Source organism: Triturus cristatus, chromosome 6 (genome assembly GCF_964204655.1).
Source record: "Triturus cristatus chromosome 6, aTriCri1.1, whole genome shotgun sequence".
Lineage (NCBI taxonomy): Eukaryota > Metazoa > Chordata > Amphibia > Caudata > Salamandridae > Triturus > Triturus cristatus.
Genome location: NC_140589.1, coordinates 520390168 through 520413554, shown reverse-complemented (window position 1 = coordinate 520413554; position 23387 = coordinate 520390168). Strand labels below are relative to the sequence as shown.

Genomic DNA, 23387 nt, shown 5'->3' with positions numbered 1-23387 from the left:
CCTTGTAAACTGCTGTGGCACATTGCGCCACCGGAACGTCAAACAAGTGATGTTACTGCGTTGCAAGAGTGCCACTAGGGCCTCATAAATTAGGCACTTAAATAATAGAAGAACTCTCACTTTTCATCCTTGGCAAGGTCAACAAAGCCATGGCCCTCCTGCCATTGCAGCTCGGAGCACCAAGAAAACCATGAACCACCACCCCTAACATGCATCGCTCACCTGAACAACTGCTCAGTTCCCTTTGGGTAATGACTGGACCTGATCCCCTCTATGTGCTGAATTTGGCAGACAGGAGCTTCAACAACAGGAAGCTGGAGACCAGGAACCGCAAAAAGCCAGAGACTCTCCGGAGCCATCTGTAACCGTGGAAGAATGAGAGGCACAACCAGTCAACATTAAATTAGGTTATCTACTGTCTGAGTTGTCACATCCGGGGGCTCCACGGACTCCACACCAAATGACCATGTCGCAGTGGAGTCCACGTCATAGGGGGAGCGTTCAGGGGAAGTATCGGGATCCCGTCTCTTAGTGCGTTTACACATCATCGCCATCCCATGCAGCACCTTCCGCCTCTCTTGCATGACCTGCTGCAGATTGGGGGTGGCTTGTAGTTGTGGCAGGGGATGCCTGCTCCTCCTACACCTCCCAGCTTGTTGCACAGACCCTTCACTCCACAGCACCTGACGACCAGTAGATTGTAGCCAGATCCAGACCTGTTTGGCTGGAGTATTTGATGCCCAACTCTCGAAAGTCATCAATTAAGAACTAGAGACAAGCCCCTCTGCACACCCCCGTGGCGTAGTTAGGGAAGAAAATATGTGTGGTGTTATCCACTTTCACCTCCCCAGATTGTGTACCTCCTTCAGTTCAGTGTCACGATCCCTGTAGAAGGCAGAAGAGAAAGAGTCTAGGACCTGTCCCCGGCAGCCGATGGCTTGCCGGCACTTGATGGGCCTGCAACACAACAAAAAATGGGGAGAGTGCACCTGCTGGCAATAGGTCACGCAACCGTGTCTCAGTATATGCCACTGCATCAGCGCTTTCTGCTCCCTTGGGCCGGCCCAACACCCTCAAGTTGTTTCATTGGGAGCAGCAGTCTGCGTCCTTCGCAGTTCTTCCACTGACTTCATAGCTGCTGCACTTCCAACGCGGTGCTCAGGCTAATTAGGGGTATTTGGCCAGTTCTTGCTCAATGTCGTGTACCTTGTAAGTAAGCTTGTAATGATCTCCGTGATCTAGGGTGAAGTTGACTGTGATTTTGTCTATGTGGCCCTCAAATGAAGAGTGTGTCTGTTTCAGGGAGTCTAGTTTGGAGTCCAGGGTGTCCTCTGTCACCTGCCCCACCAGACAGTGGACTCCAGCCACTCGGTTCACCAAATGTCGATGCAGCTCCCATCTGCAGGCGCGACATCATTGCTCCAGATGCCCAGGCACTATGCATGACATGCGGTGCATTGCAGTGTGACCAGCCGGCACCTCTGCAGTCAGATGATTGCTAGCCAGGAATCTTCGTTCGGGCGGCACCATTGGAAATGCCTTGTACACCCAAGTTCTCACTACCAGGGGGGCAAGGAAAGGCAGCTCCACCCGGTCCCCTCCTCCGAGCTAATAGTGGTAACCAGATTTTGTGTTCCCCAGTGCCCAAGTGAGTGAGGGCAGATCAGGCAGCACGCCCAAATGCCGGTGTCTGAACGACTCCCGTGCACCTAGAACCTGCAACCACCAATGGCAGATATCTGCAACTACAACCAGTTAGTGGAGTTCCCCACCAGTCTTGTGTGGTGCCGTTGGCGATGTGTGTCTGCCTCAGAGCAGGGATTGCTCAGGGCACAGTGTGTGCCACCCACAGGCACTAGGCCTGGGTCGACTCCGGGGCCTTCTCCGCTCCCCATCCCACCTTCTCTTCACCTGGGCATGGACACCGGGGATCAATCTGCTGCCCTCTTTAACAATCTGTGACTCAGCCATTAGAAGCCTCAGCCAGGCAGGATTTCACAATCCTGGGTACAGCAGTCGCTGCCAAGTCCACTGGGGAACCTCATGATGCAGGTGATGCAACAGGGCCCCCTCAGGTGTGAAGTTACTGCTCTTCCACCACACAAGTTCAGCGCAGCTCAGGGGCCTCACCCTCCACTGGGTCTAGCCAGCGCAACATTATCTGGCCTGTGATGCAGAGAGGCGCAGACCCCTATTGGCATTCTCCTCCATGTACCCTGGTGTAGTGGTGGCGCGTGTTACGCAAGGCAGACCGCCCCAAATCCGTGTGCAGGAGCACTCTACCGATCACAGCTCCAAGGGGCGCTAGCCGGTCTTCTCACACAGGTCAGCAATGTGTCTCTGTTGGAAACAGGGTAGCGTGGTGCAGAGCGGGTGGGCAAAACTCTGGAGGAAATGTGCAAAGCATCCACGCAGTACACACAGGCAACACACAAGGCACACTCCAAAAAGAGATGTTACACAAGATTGTGTAAGAATAACTTTTGTATTGTAGAAACACAAGGTAATTTCAGTAATCTCTATACTGCGCCAACCGGCGCCAGGTCAATATTTACAGGGGAGAGTATATACATGGCAGGGCCAATCAGGCCCCTGCCAGAACCATTGCAAAGTACAAAGAATAAAGGGAAGTTCATCAGCCTCAATCCTGCAATAAAAACATCACGGCATCACAGTATATAGTACCATGTGAGAATAAAGGTTTCGTCCCATGAGCCTGAGGCAGAAATCAGAGTAGGCAGGACACCAACAGTAAACGTGTAACCGCCAGCAGTCGCTGGCGAGGCCATGCACTTAGCATGAATCAACATTAACATCGGGCATAGCCCTAAAACATCCTGGGAATACCGTTGGGCAACATCACATCAGGCACCATTAGGGGCATCAGACACATGGTGCACGGCATTAGGCATTAGGCATTATCACAGGTATAAATCTCCTCATGTAGCCTATTCATATTAGGATAGGGCACATTCACCTGCAATGTAAGCATTAGGGCCTTAGAATAGGCACAAGAACACCTCAGGCATATAGCCAGTTAGCTTTAGGCAACCTTAGATTAGGTATCCTGGTGGGCATAAACAACATTAGCAGTACACTTTAGGTAAATACACCTGGGCATAGAGGCATCATTAGGTACGAACCTCATGGGCATACATGCGTGAGTATGGGGCAGCTAAACAACACTTTATGTGTCACATTAGGGCGTAAACAGCCTATCCTGCATTAGGCATAGAGGGCCCGATTCACAGAACTAACTTAAGACAAAATCCTAAACTTACTACTTTTGTATTCACAGAAGTTAGTATTTTGTCTTAAGTTTGTCTTAAGACAAACTTAAGACAGACTTAAGACTGTCTTAAGACAGACTTAAGACAGTCTTAAGACAGTCTTAAGACAGACTTAAGACAGACTTAAGACAGACTTAAGACAGACTTCAGTTAGGATTTTGTCTTAAGTTTGTCGTAAGTCTGGCTTAAGTCTGTCTTAAGTCTGTCTTAAGTCTGTCTTAAGTTTGTCTTAAGTCTGTCTTAAGACTGTCTTAATTCTGTCTTAAGACTGTCTTAAGTCTGTCTTAAGTTTGCCTTAAGACAAACGTAAGACAAAATCCTAACTTCTGTGAATACCAAAAGTAGTAAGTTTAGGATTTTGTCTTAAGTTAGTTCTGTGAATCGGCCCCAGAGCCTCCCCATGGGCTTAACAACAACAGCAGTGGCCACAACCACATGAGCAGGAGTCACCTTATACATGTCCCCCAACGTTGTAGCCGTGCAGAATCAGGCCCACAAGTTATGGGCTAGGTATGAGTCCCTCTTCTGGACTCAACAACAAACTTGCCCCCTCGGTGCAGTTGCCCGCACTCTCGTGGTGCAACTGTGATGATCGACAGGACACTAGCATCAATGGGCGTAGGTGGAGCCCCCTCCGGGACTCTGTAGTCCACAATGCCCCCAGCCGTTGCAGCGGCCCACTGTTAGGCCGGGCCACTGTAGAGTCCCCCCGGCGCAGGGGGCGGACACCGACAATGTGCCCCGCTACACCCCCCCAACCATCAACAAGCTGAGCCCAACTCACCAGCTCCTGTGGCAGGCTTCAGGCATCTCTGGCTGCAGGCGCAGCACGCGGGGCTTTCCTCAGCTCCGGGGAGCCCCGACCACAGCAGCACTTCTTCCGGCTTCACCCGGGCCCCCTCCTGGGACCCAGGACAACGGCGCGGACTCCACGAGGCTCCAGACGACTGTGGCTGCACCCGGGGCTCTCCACCGCACACGGAGAGACCCCGAAACAGCAGCACCTCTTCTCGGCACCAGCCCCTGTCCTCGGGGGGCACAGACCAGCGGGGTGGGCTCCCGCTCCGGTTCCTCCTTGCGGCGAAACCTTCACCCGGTCCTCCAATGTGGGTCTGCAGCCTCCGGACAGCTCCGGTCTCCCTTTCTCGCGGGGCGGGACTTCCCTTGAGGCGCTCCAGATGGCGCCAATCACTGCGCGGGTCCCCTGACGTCACGGGGAAGCCCGCGCGGCGCTTCTGAGCCTCCTGGGCCGATGGCGGTGATTCTTTTTTCTTTCCTCGGCGGCAATATGCACCCGCACCCGCTTAATTTAAAAGCACGCAAAGCACCGCCATTACGCGGGGTGGGCACCCGCTGTAAAAATCAAGCACACCGGCAAAAGAGACACGGGGCCGGCTCCCGCTGTGTCAATTAGGCATCAAAACCGCGGGGTGGGCACCCGCTCTTTTTAAATAAGCAGTCCTCCAGGCAGCTCCCAACTTCTTAGCGCTAGACAGTGCCTTCAGGTCCGGGGCAGCTTCTAGATGTAGCGCTTCCAGGGCCTTAGGTCTCACCAGGAGCTTCAGGGACAGCGGATAGCGCACCTCTGCTGGTAATCACGCAAACAGTCCCACTAGGCGCTAAAGTGCAGGTAGAGCAGCACAGGCACTTGAACTAGGGAAATATAGCGCTCCCACAGCGCTGCAGGTGTCAGCTCCTCACCTCCTGGGCAGTAAGATAAAGCGCTGTTCTTCTCCAGGCGCTAACCAGTAGGAAGGGCACAGTCGCAGCGCTCATGAGGCGCTGGGTAGCAGAGCAGCAGGCACTACTGGGTAAGGTCAGCAGTCAGTGGGCAATCATCAGGGCTGTAGGTCCTGTGAACCATCATCCTCTGTAACATGGCACTCCTCCTGATACAGCAGCCTTCACTCCAGCAGTGGGACTCTTCCTAGCCCTGTGGACAGCAGAGGGGTTACAGATGGGCAAAGGGGCCAGCACGCAGGCCCAGGTGGCGGTACCTCCTGGCAGCAGGTCCCCTCTCTCTCAGGTCCACGCTCTGACTGAGCACATGGCAGCCCAGCTCCGCCTACCAGACAGTGCCAGAAGCTTCTAGAAGCGTCTGGGGAAACTGGTCCTAACTGGTTCAGGGGGAGGTGTAGAGCACCCTGGGTGCAGGCTTCCCTCCAAAAGCAGGGGTTGCTGGGAAATAACAACTAGACTGGTAACCCAGCTCAGTCAGGCGGCACAACCACACAGCCATGGCATCCATTTTAAAAGTGAATTGTGAAAGTCAGTCTGCGCACGCCATTACACGGCACGTCTTATGGCATCTCACACCACACATGGCCTATACCTTTCTCTACCATGGGGGAGATACAGGTGCGTACACCATTGCACAGCATTTCACATATCAGGTTGTTTCCCATAAAAGCGAAAAAATTCAGGGAAAAGGGGCCAAGTCCAACAGTCTCCATGCTACATGCCAGACTACGCCACCAGGTAAGGGTGATTGCGGATGCCTCAATGTCTACTGCCACGGCCCACAGGCTCGCGCCCAATGGGGAACAACCTTTACAACGCAACTTTTACAACGCACTACCATTACAATGAAACTGTTACAACGCAAGTGGATTTACAACGCATGCCATTACAACGCAAGTCTTTTCATCGACTTGCGCTAGATGGCGTGCTAACATTGCAAATAATGTAGTTTACTATCCCAACACCTTCCCTACTGTTAAGTGGACTGGAGTTGGAATAGTAAATTACACTTTTCTAATGTTAGCACGCCATCTAGCGCAAGTCGATGTAAAGACTTGCGTTGTAATGGCATGCGTTGTAAATCCACTTGCGTTGTAACAGTTTCGTTGTAACAGCATGCGTTGTAACAGCACGCGTTGTAACGTCATACATCCGCGCCCAACGCGTCCGGCCTCCATTATCAGGCTACAGCAACTCCACAGCACAGGCCCTGATTCTGCTTATCCTCTTCCCTTGGGACCCTGGCTGGTTATCCTGGCTATTGGGGGAACTGGGGAAGTTGTTGTGCTGTGTGATATTTGGCCCTGGCTGCTCAATTCTGCATTTCATTGTTTTTTTGTTTTTTTTTTCATTAGAGGTGGATTTATGGGCTTATTTTTGCCTCTAGAGGCTAAAAAGTGACGCTGGGCTGACTAACATGATTTTGTTTCTGCTAGTTGGCCTTTTGTCACTTTTCACACATCAATTATTTTATCGTCTCGACGCTAGTGATAGCGGCAGTTTATGCCGCGGCTAGCTGATACCATCGCCATGTAGCGACGTATTGTAAATATGTCACTACATGCTGATGAATTTTGGCGATAGTCAGAGGCAAACAAAATTGACGCTAAGCAAAGTTAAATTGGCTTAGTGGCAGCTTTATGGCAGATTTATCTACAGATTTGGACAACTGCAACTCACACGGCCCAAGGACTGGTAGACTTGCTCTTTCCAACTTAGTCTACGCTGACGACCTTGCACTGATCAGCCGAACTCCGATTGGACTTCAACATCTACTAGGCACCACCCAAAGTTTCTCTGCTAATACCAGCCTTAGCATCATCTTAGACATGTCTAAAGTGATGCGATTAAACCAAAAAAAGAATGCATCTAATTACTGCTGGTATTTGGCTGGCCAAGTAATAGAAGTAGTTGAGGAAACAAGTACCTGGGTGGTCATAATACACAACAAAGGCACGTTCTCTGCACAAAAAGAAGCCATTGGGAGAAGAGGAAACTCAATAGCGGCTGGCCCGAGCCTCATGCCACTGCTCCCGGAGCTACAAGCAAAACTCATCCCAACCCCCAACCATCACTTATGGGAGTGAGTGTTTGACAAGTATGGACGCGGTCACGTTGGACAGTACAGTTTCAAGAGCAATAAAATGATATTCAAGCTACCTAAATATACTTCATCAGCCCAAATCAAATTGAAATTCGACCTGGAGATGCAAGAAATTGCACGCAAAGGGGCCTTCGTCAAATGATGGAATAAAATCAAAATGCTGAAGACGGGTCATTGAACGCACACTTATGGAAGGAAATACATTCAAAAAAGGAAAGAGTGGCCATGACCTACTTGCTAGCCTCGATAGATCGCTTAGGCCTAGGGGAACTTTGGGTGTCCTTGGGGACACACAACAGCTTCAAACATCTTGTTAATAAGACAGTGAAAAGAGTTTCCCTGGTGAAAGAAGTCTTTTTACCTGTGTAGTTGTCCCTACTAAGGTGGGCTTGTTGCATGGACTAGAGATTTGGATTACATCTATGACATGAGTCTGAGGACCGTCTAAAAATTGTATCATTTGAACATTATATCCTTTTCCCCTTATTTTTAAATGAGTGACAAGCTATTTTTCCCAAAGGATGTACTAAAGTAGTGATGCTGATTGACACCAAATTAAGCAACTATTGGCAATGATAATAGGCTTGAGTTTAATGTGTCTACACATGCATACACAAGAATTCATAAATACCGTTTACATGTGCTGCATGCACAATTGCTATTGATCACATTAAAGCCTTCATTTCCATCAACACTGTCTTCTTTCACAGATGACACGACTTGTGTGTTCTCGTACATGCTCATCTGTGAGCATCCCTTCTTCTTCACCGGCCTTGAACAGTGGTATCTGTCCAAAGCAGTGCTTAATTTGAGCCGGTGGCTTCCGGTGTTCGGTACTGGCACTTAATTGTCATCACTGGTGCTGGTGACAGTCTGCACATGGTGGCGCTGTCTGGTTAGTTTAGAGATGACCACAACCACAGTTAGTTATTATTTCAATATATATTAAAAATGACTATTATCTGCCACCCAAACCATTCTTATAGCTTTGGGAGGGCTGAAATGGCCGAACTGCAAAACTTGTAAGAATGTGATGGTTAGTAATTGTGTTGTTGCTGCCATTGGCTACATAGCAGGGGCAATGTGTGGTGCAAACTACAGTGGCCTCCTGACGAGAGCCCTGGGACTTATGGTTTTTACAAATTAAGCACTGGTCCAAAGCTTAGATATAGAACAGAAGCAGCTCTGCACATAACAACAACTTGTTTTTTTGATGAATACGTAATTTGCTGTACATAAAAGTTATTAAACTCCACTTAGCTGGTCTGTCAGCACTCAAACTTGTGATGTGCTAGTCATCACTTTGTTCAGCTGATGAACTACTTGTATTCGCCCTGCAGCATGCTGACTGGTACTTTCACAGTTCCAGCAGGAAAGAGCCAATATATACAAATATATAAATAATATCACTAAGTTAAATATGCTGACATATGTGAATCCATTGTTATACAGTGTGCTTTAAACATAAGCAGGTGAAAGGCAATACAAATGTTAAAACAATCTGTGTCATTCTGCAAAAACTGTTTGTGCCACCTTCCAAGCTACTTCAAAAGGTTAGGAGTTATGCTTTATCATATCCTCCTGGCTTTGCCAGTGCTGGGGAAAAGCTGAAATAATAGTGTTTTCTGCAGAGAATTCAAATAGGAAAGAAATACCTGAATGTGTCAAACAGCAGAATGACTGTATTATAATGGAAGTACGTAATGGAAATCAGCATGCTACAACTACTGCAGCGCAAGTTTACTCACCCTTTATACGTCACAAATACATCCCAGATGCTCCATAGATACATGACACAAGCATGCATGTATCAGATGTTTCTTGTGTGGTTTAACAATTAATGTACGTTGCATTTGACATCATTATTAAAGGGTGCATTCACTGTAGAATTAGAGGATATTCTTATGTGTGTTTTTTCCAGAGCTGATTGATAGATTATTGAAGACTTGAAATAAACCGTTTTTGGACCTGGCCCTTTTTGCAGGGTTATCCCCAAACCTTTTGCCTTCTTCCTTTTATTTTTCTGACCTTCTTTTTATTGGCTTTAGGACTCTGGGCTCTTTACCACTGCTAATCAGTGCTAAAGTGCATGTGCCCTCTCCTGTAGAACACAGTATGGTTGGTTTACACCTGTTTGGCATATTTAATTTACTTGTAAGTCCCTTGCAAAGTAGTAGCCCAGATACCCAGGGCCTAAAAATTAAATGCTACTAGTGGGCCTGCAGCACTGCTTCTGCTGCCCACAGACGTCGCCTTTCAAACCTGTCTGAGACCTGCCATTGCATAGCCTATATGCAAAGTTTACTGTTACATTAACTTGACATTTAAAACTACTTGCCAAGTCTTAAACTCGACTTTTACTACATATAGGTCACCCCCAAGGCAGGCCTTAGGTAGCCCTAGGGGCATGGTGCTATGTGAATAAAAGGTGGGAAATTTGCCTTTATTGTGTGGCATTTCCTGGTAGAGAGAAACAGCCTATTTGGTTTCTCACTGCTGTATGCCTACTCCTCTCATAGGCAAGCATTGTGAATCCCATTATATATGTTTAAGTGTTAATTCCTGATCTTAAATGAGTAACATTGCCATGTTTGGGATGATTAGAATGTTAGTTATAAATCCTGCTTACTGGTGTAGTTGGATTTTACATTACTATTTTAGAAATGCCACTTTCAGAAAGTGGGCATTTTTCTGTGCTTATGACTCTTTATGCTTTACAGCCTGACTCCAATCCACGTCTGAGCCTGGGTGACAACAACACTTTGTGCATACTTTCCAGACAGCCATCAAACAGGAAGGGTTAGGTGTGACAGGGCTAAATCTGTATTCATCTGCCTACTGATGGTCTTCCTCGGTTGGGAGAGATAGGGGCGTTCACACTTTACATTTGTTTAGGCCTGTACTGCCCTCACACTAAGGGCTGATGTACCCCCTATTGATGCCTAGAACAAGGGCTGGGGTTGAAAGGGAGTGTTGTACACTTCTAAGGTTTCTTTTGAAGTCACCCCTAGTTCAAAGACAATTTTGAGTACAAGTACAGGGGGTCTGACCCCAGGTTTTAGAGCACTTTTGGATCAGGTACTGAACCGCTGTCAGAAAGACTGCTGCACTGCTCAAAGGACTCATCTGGACTGTCCTCCTGGTGCCATGCTGCCTGCTACTTGCAGGTGGAATAAAGTACTCACTGGATTGCATTTCTGCTTGATGCCCTACTGCCAGCTGCTCCCTCACTCTGGACTACTTGGTTCTACAGGCTGCACATTGTCAGATGCTGTTGTGCTACCAGGAGGTACCCCCATTAAAGTTACTTGCTTTGTTGTGCTGACCTGTGGCCTGCTTGACTGCAAGAAAAGACTGCCACTTTGCGAAAGAGACCCTGATGTGCTCGCCTGCCTGCCTACTGCACCTCTTGTAACCCCACGTGTTCTCCTGGGACTGTGGACTGTCCAGAACTGGCCGCTGGACACGTGAGTCCGGTCATCCAAATCCTGCAACTACGAGCGCCCTATCTTTGGTTTAAAACTGAAGCTCTGCTCAGGACTCCTTTCCCCTCAGAACTGCAAGGATTGACTGGCTCGTCAACCTCAATTGACCTCGCACTGCGAGAACGCGGCAGTCAGCCTGCTCATCAGGGTTTTTTTGTACAAAGCTGACGCACTGCGAGAACACCCCTCAGCGCTGCCTCTTCAGCTGAACAGTCATGCCCGGGTGCAGCGCCTCTCTTCAAGATTTTATCAGTGCGGCCCTTTGCCTCGAGTGTGCAGGCTGGAGGACGCCGGTGGAACCTGCAAAGACTGTCAGCACAGCCTGAGAAGCTTGAGCATGCCCTCTTGTCCAGGACCCTGTCAGCAACACCGGCAGCTGTCCCGAAGCCCAGCCTGTGAGTATTCCGGTCCTGGTAGCGACGGACCCCACTGTGTTGCGCTCCATGCAACTACGTGGCTGGGGTTGTCTTGGAGGGCAATTAGACCTGCGTGGTCTTGATGAATTTGTGCACTCCTCACAGCTGACTACAACTTTGCTTATTTATTTTTTGGCAATAATCGGACCAGGTCGGTCCTTGTGTCACAGTGCTGTGCCCCATGCAGCTGTTTGTACACTACTTGGGGGCACTTGAGCATTGGTTGGCACTGTGGGGTAGAACCTTGACGGAGGCCCTGAATTGCCTGAGGAACTGGCGGCATTGTTGGAAATTACCGTAACACAGGCAGTAGGCACACAGGTGTCTCTGGGCTCTATGCTTGGGGCCTAGTTACCATATAAAGCGTAATAGGAGCACAGATACGTCATGCACTATGGTTCTCTAACGATTCATGTGTTTGGTTACTGAATGACCATTACTGATATGCTGATTGTTATTTATATACAACTGGTGATTTATGGTATGTCATTTTAACTTGCCTTGTCAGGATAATGAGTATCATCTCAGGATTTGCATAATCTGCACAGTATTCATGATTCATGTTGTGATTGGTCTATGTTTTATTCACAACATAATCTATATATTTTTATATAACTCTGTGTGGAGTCTCTTTTGTGGTGTATTTATTGTGTTTCTGCATGAGTGTGTTGCACAAACACTTTACATATTGCCTTTGCTGATAAGCCTGACTGCTCTGTACCAAGTTACCAGAGTGTGAGCACGGGTTATCTTTAATATGTAACTTACTTGCCCTGACTAGAGTGGTGGGTTCTGCCAGGCTTAGGTGCATACCCTGTCCGAAGAGAAACATGATTTCTAACAACCATCTTTACTAAATAGATAATACACTTACTATAAAGATGAAATTCTACTTTCATAATGTGTGCTTTAATACCTTGTATAACATCTATTGATTAGCAAATTTTACATGTTAGGTAAATCTATTGTATTAGAAACTTATATTCATTTGTGTTTAAATGTGCACATGCGTAATAGATAGGCACCATTGGGTTAATGCTTCAACTTGTCCTGACTAGACCTGTATTACACTATGCTGCATAAATACTGTTTCCCACTTTCTGCTAGCCTGACATTTCTTTCAGGTATTCACATGCATTTTTAGTTTGAGAATAGATAGATTATGTTTCTAGAGATAGAGGTGAGGGCCTAAGAAGAATGCCTTGACGAAAGAACATGAGGAGCAAGAGCGCCAACTTAAAGGCCTATTCAACAATGTTGTGATCTAAACTGTCATTCCTATGTCCAGTGTAAGATTTTTCCCTGATGTCATGAAGTCTGCAACATGAGAAATGAATGAGAACATAGGACCCCTGATTATACGTACAAAGGGGTGTTACCCAAAACAGTTGCGTAACGAAACTTGAGGAGCTCCCCTGCAAGGTACAGGGAGTGGCCCGCTTCAGTTTTAATCAGAAGCTCTCAGGCCACAGCACTGTGTTGAGGGGGCCCCTGCAGCTTGGGCCCCCCCTGCACCATGGGGGCAGCGGGGGCCTGTGTGACCTGTGTGTGTTATAATCTGGTGTTCACACTGTCAGAATTCAGAACCTTTACAGGCAATTTTGAGAGAACTCTTCCAGACTTATCTCAGATACCCCTTGCAGACTCTGGTGTGGACATCTTGCAGACATCTCCCCTGTTTTCCCATTCCCTATGGACATTGAGAGGTTTAATCCTCCAAAAAAGGAGAGTCACCCCTATCTGACAAAAGGGACAGGGTAGTTCAAAACTAAACAAAAAGTGAATTCCCTTTTGTGTATCTCGAATCAAAGATTGGGCACTTTGTTTGAAAACCAAATGGATAACTGCTGGCATAGAAAAATACAAGTCACAAACATACATCTTTGTTAAGTCCTTACAAACACAATATAATGTACAAAAAATATATATGTGTACTCTCTTTTATTTTCATAAAAACTTCTAGCAGTAATTCACAGACATTTAATATTACAAGCAAAAAAGGGGAATTGGAAATCGCCCCTCCTCTTCAGATACATATTCAATTTGTGAAAGTCAGCATTGCATAATATACAATATAAAAAATAAAAAAAATAAAAAATTCTATAAAACTGTCAACGTGGTGTTTCGGTGGACAATACAATACATTTTCACCACCTTCTTCAGGACAAGGTTATCTATCATAAAATCATATATTTTTTAACCATTATATTGTGTTTGTAAGGATTTAACAAAGATATCTGTTTAGCATTGAGAGGTTGAGACCTCTATCTTTACCTTTGATTCTTTCTTAAGTGTGGCTTAGGCTTACACTTATTCTCTGACCCATAGAAGAATCTTGACCGAGCTTCTGAAATGCTGAGACCTTCCTACGTACTTTCCCTTGCCTTGTTCTAATTTCCTTTATAAAAATTCCCTGATATTGAGATTCTTTAGAGTACAGAGCCTGCCATCCCCTTAGCTTGGACTCTGAATTAGGAGATTTAGATCACTCAATGTATATACGAGACAACTTTAGACTTTTCTCTTAGCATCAAATCATTGTATTGCTCTTTTGCATTGCTGTGAGTGAACTGCTTGTCTGCTTAATATTGGCCTGCCTCAATTTCATTCGGAGTTTGGGCTTACCTGTTGTTCTTCTCTACCTTTATAGCATGATGTTAAGAGTCATGTACCTGAAATTGGTTAATAATTTGCAATAAACCTCCTTAACTATAGTTACCACCCATTCCTGAGTCTTACAGTGTAGCCAAATGGGTTACACTGTTAATTTAATTTGACTGATGACATGCTAACTCTCTCACCCCTCAGGGCGTATAAGAAAGATCCGTGGGAGGAAGATATACAGTAAGGTAAGGGGGCCCAGAAAAGGCTGAATCAACGCTTGATCAATCCAAAGCCCACTCCCTGTATACTTTAAATAATTGTTGGCAATATGTCCTGCAGATAGCTGGACTGCCAAGCCAGACCTAACAACAGGCTTTAAAGTTATGTAGTTGGATGGTACCCAATGTGCTGATCTTGGTAGGGTTCAGATACCATGCCCTGGCTCACACTTGGGAATCAGTGACTCACATCGGTAACTCTAGTCTACATGTAGGGCAAGAATATACATAAATATGTTTGGGGTGTATGCCAGCAATGCTGGTAAACGAAGTCTAGACATCTAGGTACGGTTCAGAAAAAATAAAGATTGCTTCTTACCGATTACTGTGATATATGCTTGTTCACTGCCACTAACGACATCACTAGGAAATGTGAAAGATAACATTTTGGACACAGTTTGAGGTGTTGATCCAGTCGCCTCCAGAAGTACAGATTGCGAAAATGTCTTTTGTATTCCTTCTGCCTGCAAGCAAAATGTACTTAGGTTAGTTTCCTTCGCTGTTGCAAGCTGATGGATGTTTCCTGGCTTTAAGGGAAAGCAGTTTTATTCCTAAAATTGGAAACAACACTTTGTTCCCTGCACCATCAACTCCTTGGTTGCCTCATATTCATCATGCCTTTTGCATTAGGTAAAGCAGAGGTACAAAATACATTGACATAGTGTATTTAATAAAAAACTAAAACAATGTTTCACGTTTACATTGATCGAACAGTTTGTTTTGTTTGTTAGCCATCAATATCACGTTTTGTGCATTATTGTGTTTTGTGCATTTATGGCAGGTGTATATATGTTATGGAACAAACCTTATACATATTTTAAAAGGATATTTCAGTGTAATGTCAGGAGCCTAATTTCAAAAGTTTTGGTACATATATTTTTCAGACTTGGGGGCCTCATTTACAATCTTTTGATGTTGGGAAGCACCGCAAAACCTTCCTCCTGCGCTGCTCTTTGTCAAAGTAAAGTGCAGGAATGTGCCATATCTATCAGATATAGCGCGTTCCTGTCCTTTCCCCCTACGCTGGTGCACAAATGGCTGCCATGTACCAACACTGGCACCCTCGCGCCATGGTGCAAGGGTGTCTGCGTTTAAGGGGCGATTGCTTTTGTGCAGGAAGGAACAACTTGCTGCACAAAAGCAATCAATGGAGGCGGTTTCCTCATTCTATGTGTGCTGCAGAATGCAGCTCACATAGAAAGAAGAAAAACAGAAAGAAATAGTGTTATTTCTTTCCTTGCGCCTCCTCTACGCAACCCCTGTGTAGGTGTAGGCTTTTGACGAATTCTCAGGTTTACAAAATCTCGTAAATCTGGTAATGTGTCGAATGCCATGGTGTTACGTGGAAATACCCACTGTAATGCCATGGCACGCATCCCTATTGCTCAGGTGAGGCAACGCAGTGATTTGCATTGCCTCAGTTCATATCTACAAGGCCATTAAAAGCCATGCAGGTTGGCTTTACCTGGCTTTATAGATATGGCCCTGCAGGGTATGCCAAAAGGCGATTACTAAAAGTGATGTTCTGGTGATGCTCGGTCCTTGTAAATGAGGACCTTACGTTTTTTGCATTGCAATATATTGAGTAGTAAAGAGGAAGCGTGCAGAGGATGGAGCTAATAGAGTGGACACACCTAGGACAAGGCGATTACCCACTGGCATTCATTGTCCAGATATTCACACACGGAAAATACGTTTTTTTTATAAAAGTGAGGGTCTCCCTGAAGAGCAGGAGTGAGGGAGTGTGCCATATCTAGGTGGGAGGGAGCTGCAGATATAAACAGTGTCAGAAGTGTGCCAATAGACTGACTACCAGGGGTATCATTCAAAAACCTATAATTAGGTCTCCCGGTTTGATGTTTTCTTTTTTACCATTTCCGTCTGTATTTATCCACATATATCTTTTGCTAATATTATGTGTATGTATCGATATTTATTTGGGTTGTATGAAAATACTTAAGTTGAATATATCCACATTTACTTAACCGATAAATGTGCACTCATATTTGAATGCCTGATAAGTTTCAATGATGTGAACACCCACAGATGATAAATCAGTACACTTACATGAAAACAGGCACATTTTACTATTACCTTGTGAATGTCTACTTATGTTGAAGCTTCATTACTAAAATGATTTTTTTTTTACCCTCATTACCTGTCAAGCTACACAGCTATTGGCCTTGCAGTCATGGCTGACAGCATTTAAAATCATTGAAAAAAACAACCCAATATTCCTATTTTTGTCCACATTTAATAATGAACACAGGAAAATATATGGATTTCTGTCTGTATTTATCTGCATTCATCTGTAAAAAACAGAAAAAACGGAAAACAGGGAGCCTTAGCTATGATATTACCACTGGCACACATCCGCTAATACACCAACGTACATCCAGTGTAAAATGTTCAAATTCTCTAAGCCCTGTTTGAAAATGGAAGCGCAATAGCAGCCCTACTTGTGTGTGTTTAATGTTATGCCAAGTATGTATAATATTGCACATTCACAATTTTAATGACAAGGAGCAATATGAAAGTTTCCAAGAAGTGAACAAAAAAACAAGGAATATCTAGACAAAAACTTGAGTGCCAGTGGGCAAAAATCAAGGAGTGCAGATGGAGATCAATGCAACCAGAATCAGAAAAGTTAAAGTCAGCCTTGAGGAAACCTCGTGCACAAAAATAAACCCCTACACCTTTTCAAATAATACTCCAAATCCAACTGTGTATCCTATGTAAACTTGAAGTACCTCACACAACACCCATGAAACTCACTGGAATTTCAAAGGATGCACACTTAACCCTGCCATGTAGTGCCTACAAATCTTTATAGGATCTGCACGTTTAGACAACATAAACTAAGAGATTGGTGTCCAGTCTTATGCCAAAAACCCCCGGAGGATATATTAATCTGTAGACCAGCAAGCTCACAGTGCAACTATAAGCGCCACAACCTTACCAAGGAGCGAATAATTTCTGGGAACTATCGAACATGACAATCCTGTCTCCTCAGGGATTGTTGAAACAGTACAGTACTTTCGCTCAGCCACTCGTGCTCACTTTGTCTCAGAGAGATACACAGAATAAACAGTGGGGACGTTTTCAATAAGCATTTATTGAACCATCGTCACTCTAGTGTAAAATACGTGTGCTGCAACAACCATGAGACAGAAACATAGGTATGCGGTTACAAGCACCAACAGAGTAAATAAAATGTTCTACCATAGTGCTAAAACAGTGAATATATGCAGGCATATAAGCACATGACAGTAATAATGCATACGCCTACGATGCAAACCCTAACTAGATGTACCTAAGTGTACCAAGGTCAATACAGTGAATGTAACACAAAGAAATAATCTAAAGCCATTAAAAGAAAGCACAGTAGTGAGCTGACAGGAAATGGTTGTGCACACATGCAGTGGCCTAATACAGCACAATAGTACCAAAACACATAATAACCCATTTAGGGCCGGATTTAGCGCCGGTATCCTCCAGTGCGACAATCAATTTTAGTGCCTCCATGGACCATGACCGCCTCCTCGAATTCTCTCACTACCACCGGGCAAAAGTGCCTCTCATCTCTCCAATCTTAAGTCATTGCTAACACTTAGCCCCCCCCTGAGGTCAGCGCCCCGTTCACAGGTCAGCGCCCAGTGTGGCCACACCAGTCGCACTGCCCGAAAGCCGGCCCCGAACCCATTACATTAAAAACATGTGATATTGCCATAGAAATCAAACATGAAAACAGTCATGTCAAAGTATATATTACATGTAAAGGATAACAAAATAAAGGTCCACACTCAGTATCAAAGTCTACCAAGGATAGAACAGCTAAAAAACAGTCTATTACAAAGATAAACATGCAACTGTTGGGCCCCTTCTACTTGCCAGGGTAAGGAAGACATACAGGGCCTGGGGCAGAAAGCTTGGGCACACCAGCCACAGCAGCAGGGTATATACCCAGTGACCAACCACACTACTGCTGGCCATAGGTAAGCCAGCCAAAATCCAAACAACATTTTGCATTGTGCTGGTGATAGAACCTGTACCACTTCCCATGATTATCATTAATAAATAACTTGTGCGAGATAATATACAATCAAACTATCACATTGAACGAATGGCTCATGAAAAAGCATGTGATCCTGGACATGGTTGAGGAAGGAAATTGTGTGCTAACCTCATCTAAAGCCCACTCACTTACCAAACGTGCCAATGTTAACATAATTGCTTCACCGCTTTTCTTGGCTGCTGGGTAACTCCAGTTGACCAGTGTCACTGCAGCTGGCATCTCATGGAACAGCAGTCCTGGTGCCTGCACCAGGCACTGTGATGCCTCAAAAACACATGGAGGAGTCACAGCTGGCAGGCAACCAGTGGCACAACATTTTATGCTATAACTCATTTTGCATGTGTGGTTTTTGGTAACTACTGCACACGTTTCACTGTAGTCACCCCAGTAGACAAACCACCTTGATCACAATTGACACCACAGCTGCCACTTCAACAAAATGAAAATAATCTGCAACTCCATAGGATGCTTCACTCATATGTATGCCAATCAGTCAAAATTTCAGCTCAATTGTATGCCGATGACTACAGAGACATGTGTTTGTTTGATAGCAAAACTCAGCATTCCCCAGGCATGTAAACATGGTGTACACAGAGTATAAGACAAATTTGCTTATCTATTTTCAACCTTGCACATGCTTTTGCAGTCAAATGTTCATGTAGCCTAGCACTCCATCATTGCTCACATTCACATACCATGACTTCTCCCCTCCACATGGGTGTTCTTTCTCTGCTTCTACCGATTCCATTCTGTCAGCCCTCTACAGTACATTAACTTGGATACACACAATAATAAGAAATCATCAAGTGGACTTTCTTCCTCTAAAATTGTGCTTCAGATACATGGATCACTTGGAGGGTGTTCTGCTCTACTCCCCAGGAGCGGTGTGCAATATTGTCCTGGCCTGTTGTGTGTTGCAAAATATATAATTGCCTCAGATCATACATAATGATGTCAACCCTGCACTCTATTGAAGTCCTATCCCACAAGCTGTGGCAGCGTTCATGGTTCAGGGGCCGTCTGTCTGCTACCAACTAGCGGATTATACTCCACCAAAGGGTCCAGTTTGCAAAGTCTGCAATGTTGAACAAGCAGTATTGATCCAATAATATTATGCGGTTCCAATATCAGTCCATATACTGCATCCTGGGACACCAAGGTCCACCAACAGTATGTCTGTTGGAGATGCACCATGGGCCCGCGTAATGCAGCCTGACATCACATGCAGTCTTATTTACCAATGCCCTTGTTAATGCCTGTCATTTTCCTCTCTCAGAGATGTCCCATCACATGTTTATATCATAATTTGTGTCTACACAAATCAAGCATTCTTCTTTCAGCACATGTAGAATGTTGTGCCTTTGTCATTTTTTCAGCTCACAAGAGAAGTTATTTCCTGTATTATCAATTTATATAGTCTCCAATGCTTAACTTTTTATCTCCGTGTTGCAATGTTGCAAGCACAGTCCAATTGTCACTTTTGATTTTCTTCTTTTTTCTTTTGGGGTAGTTTGAAGATTATGCTCCAACGGACCTCAAAAACTACCGACCCATCCCTCTCCTTCCTTTCGCGGCCAAAGTCACAGAGAACACCATCAACGTACAACTAACGAAATTCATCAAAGAGAACTCCATCCTCGACCCCTCCCAATCTGGATTTTGCAACAACCACAGCACCAAGACCGCTCTACTCACCGCTACAGACGACATCCGCACTCTCCTGACCAAGGCCACACCGCAGCCCCGATCCTACTCGACCTCTCTGCATCCTTTGACACGGTCTCCGACCGCACTCTCACAGCCAGACTACACAATGCCGGCATACAGGGAACCGCCCTTGACTGGCTCTGCTCCTTCCTCACCGGCATAACCCAAAGAATCAGACTTCCACCCTTCTCTCCACACTCACAGAGATCAACTGCAGAGGCTCATTACTCAGCCCTACACTCTTCAACATCTACATGACCCCCTCACCGCCATCGTCAGACAGCACAGACTCAGCATAGTATCCTACCCGACAACACCCAGCTCACCCTCTCCCTCACCAAGGACCCCTCCTCCACCACCAGACTCAGCTTCCAGGAAGGAAGGTTGCATCATGGATGAGCAGCAGCTGCCTGAAGCTCAACTCGGAGAAGACAGAAGTCCTCGTCCTCGGACCCTCCCTCTCTGCATGGAACAACACCTGGTGGCTTACCGCCTTCGGCATCCCCCCCAACCCCATGGACCACGCTCGGAACCTAGGCATCATACTCAACTCCTCCCTCTCCATGACCCGACAGATCAATGCCGTTGCCTTCACCTGCTTCAACACCCTCTGCATGCTTCGCAAGACCTTCAAATGGATCCCCCCGAATCAAGAAAGATCGTCACCCACGCACTCAGAAACAGCAGACTGGACTACGGTAAGGCTCTCTTAGCTGGGATCATCAAATCTCTGCTCCACAAATTCCAGACCATAGAGAAAACCGCAGCCAGACTCATCCTCAGCATCCCTTGACATGAACACATCACCAAACACCTGCAAAACCTCCACTCGCTCCTCGTCAAGAAGAGAGTGACTTTCAAGATACTCACCCATGCCTACAAATGCCTCCACAACACTGGACCCCAATATCTCAATGAAAGAATCTCCTTCCACGTACCCAGGAGAAACCTACAATCCGTCAACCTCGCCCGGCCGAGGCCACGCGCATCGGCAGAGCAAGAACAGGTGGAAGAGCCTTCTCCTATATCGTGCCTAAGACCTGGAACGAGCTCCCGATCGACATCAGACGTGCCGCCACTCTGCACATTTTCAGAAAGACCCTCACAAGACCTGGCTCATTGACTAACCGGAGCCGCTCACCCCCCTCAACCCCTCCCCTTAGTGCCCTGAGACCCTCATGGGTGAGTAGCACGCTTCACAATTCCCTGATTGATTGATTGATGCTACTTCATGTATTGTTAATTGAGTTATCTTTCTTTTGTTAAGTTGTTTCTCCTCAATTTGAGGTTTTTCAGATTCTACATGAGATACAATTACACCTGCCTAACATTATATAATGATGGGAAGGGGGGGGCAAGTCATGGGAACCACACAGGAGATATTACTGACTATAGACTCACTTAAAATAAATTCTGATTGAAACTGACTACCCTAAATACTCCCCACTAGCATACTGTCATGTCAATCGTGTGTATAAATGAACAACAATGGTAATTTCTGTGCAATTCATTTGACAGTAAAAACCATCCATAACTATCTTAATGGCCTGTGGTAATCTGCAGACTGCAAAAATGCTGAGGGTGTGCAGAGACTATCAACAACACAGTGAAGGCAGTTGATATCATTGGTGAGGAGAATTTTGGGAAAGTACTCTTAGTTATATGGTTCTGCGGACCAGCAGTTAGGTCTCAAGGTAAAACAGGAGATCTATTAGGATACTGCTAGAAAGTGTGCGCGTGTACTTCCTAGTGGAGATTGCTACGAAGAAGGGTCAGGAAGCACTCCAAGGACTTCTGCTGCTGGGCGTAGCCAAAATAACCTAACATCCTGTGGGGGTTGTCCAGGGTGATGAGGACAATCAGATCCTGGTTCACTCCACTGAAGCAAAATGTCCTGCAGGACACCTCTCCTGACCTACATGTCCAGCTGCAAGCACATGAGCACCAGCAGCAAGGCAGTAACTACCATTTCTTTTCATTTTATTGGTAATATTAGCTTTCCTACTGCACAGATTACTGTTTCGTATCAAATGTCAAAGTACCACAGGAATTTGACCAACATGATAGCGGTGTTGTAACAATATGATGTGAGGAAGAGAGCTAATGTTACACTTTAATTTTCCATATATTGCACAGTATCTTTGACTTCTAAATCAGCAATAATTGGTTGTGGTGCAATGTATACTCTGTCAACATGAGATTGCTGTAATCACAACTGCCTGATTTTATCATGCCCACTGTGACCCTAAACCTAAAAGCAGTTACACAATGTTACTACTGATATCCGTTCGACGTGTCTTTCTGAAGTTATGCAGTATGGAGCTGCATCCCATTTAAATCCTGTGGAAGAAGAGATCACAGCTCCTCACTATGGAACTCAATAAGGGCAATCATTGAAGGATGTGTAAATTATTACACTTTTTAAAATCCAATAAGTACAAGGATCGGAATTTACCTTTGTGATAATTAGCTCTCATTACAAGTTCTTCCCTCCAAAATGAGGCATAATGTGGATTACGGTCCTGTGCGCACCGGAATCTGTATGTGGTGGTATTTATGAGGCATTTTTGTCTAGTAAAATTTGGCAACTTTCATCTGCCGAAATTAACCTAGGGGAAATTGCAGGGGATGTGGTAAAAACCTCAAAACTTGTAATTTCGATCTCTGTGTAAACAAAGGTTTGCATAGGCATTGAAGAAAAAAAAAGGGCCAGTTGTAATGAAGGCCCTAATCTCTGAGCTGTAGCCATTAAGTAAACGCAAGAACAGGACAGCGAATTTTGGTGCACAACAGAAAAGTGAAAGTGTCTTGGACAGTTAGGAGGGGCGCTAGGTGGCGCATGACCATGATGGCTGCACGCCTGTGAGGCTCTTGCTGCTTGGCGGCATCATCCTTATATAATCCATCTTTCATGCACACTACCATCGATGAAAGTGCCTGCCGATCATGTCTCAACCTGACACACAGCTCCGGTTTGAAGTTCTGCAGCCGAGGGCACTGTGGGACACTCCCGAGCCGTGCTGCGCTCTGAGAGTGGGTCTGACGTGGTGCATCGCTGGAGGTGTGCCCGGCCACTGCCGCTAGGCGAGCCCCGCGGATCCCACGTGGTGCATGGGCCCCGGCGGATTCGCGCGGACACCCGCGGCCTCCTGGACTATCTGACTGCAGTGGATTTCAACGTATGGTCTACCGCTTGCACCCTTCCACATTGACATAAACGCAGTAAGGTGAAAATACAGCATAAAATTTCTATGCTCGCACCCTTTTTGCAGGGCGCAGGGGAATCTCCGACCCCACACAGATCCATGCGTATTTGTTTTAACATTACCCCACCGGACCCTTGATGCGCAATTGTTTTGGGTGCCTGCGCACTGACGCCAGATCTCTCGCCTGAAGCTCCTTCTACCTATCTCGGAATAGCCGTACTGCCACGCATTCTCTAATCTCTCCCCCCAGCGTAGAAGCGGGCATGGGGAGCGGAGATCTCTGCTGCTGGGACCTGGCATGGGGGCTGGCTGATCCACAGCGTCCCGCCATTAAGCAAATTGTGCTTGGATCCTTCCCGGGCGGTAGAGGCAATCCAATGGTCCCGCGCTGGCCTGAGCCCATCCTCGGACACTCCGTTTTTCTTTTTGGTTTTTTTTTTGTCCTCATATGACCTTTGTAGCTATAGCAACCTCTATAGCAA

The 23387-nt window shown here is 46.0% G+C and overlaps 1 protein-coding gene across 1 annotated transcript in view; it reads right to left on the bottom strand.

Moving 5' to 3' along the window:
• Positions 1-23387, bottom strand: part of LOC146817360 (CD109 antigen-like) — a 1044213-nt gene that overhangs the window by 287063 nt on the left and 733763 nt on the right. The window contains exon 22 of the mRNA XM_085610952.1: positions 14237-14381. Coding sequence (XP_085467078.1) covers positions 14237-14381 — 145 coding nt within the window. The remainder of the gene's footprint in view (positions 1-14236; positions 14382-23387) is intronic.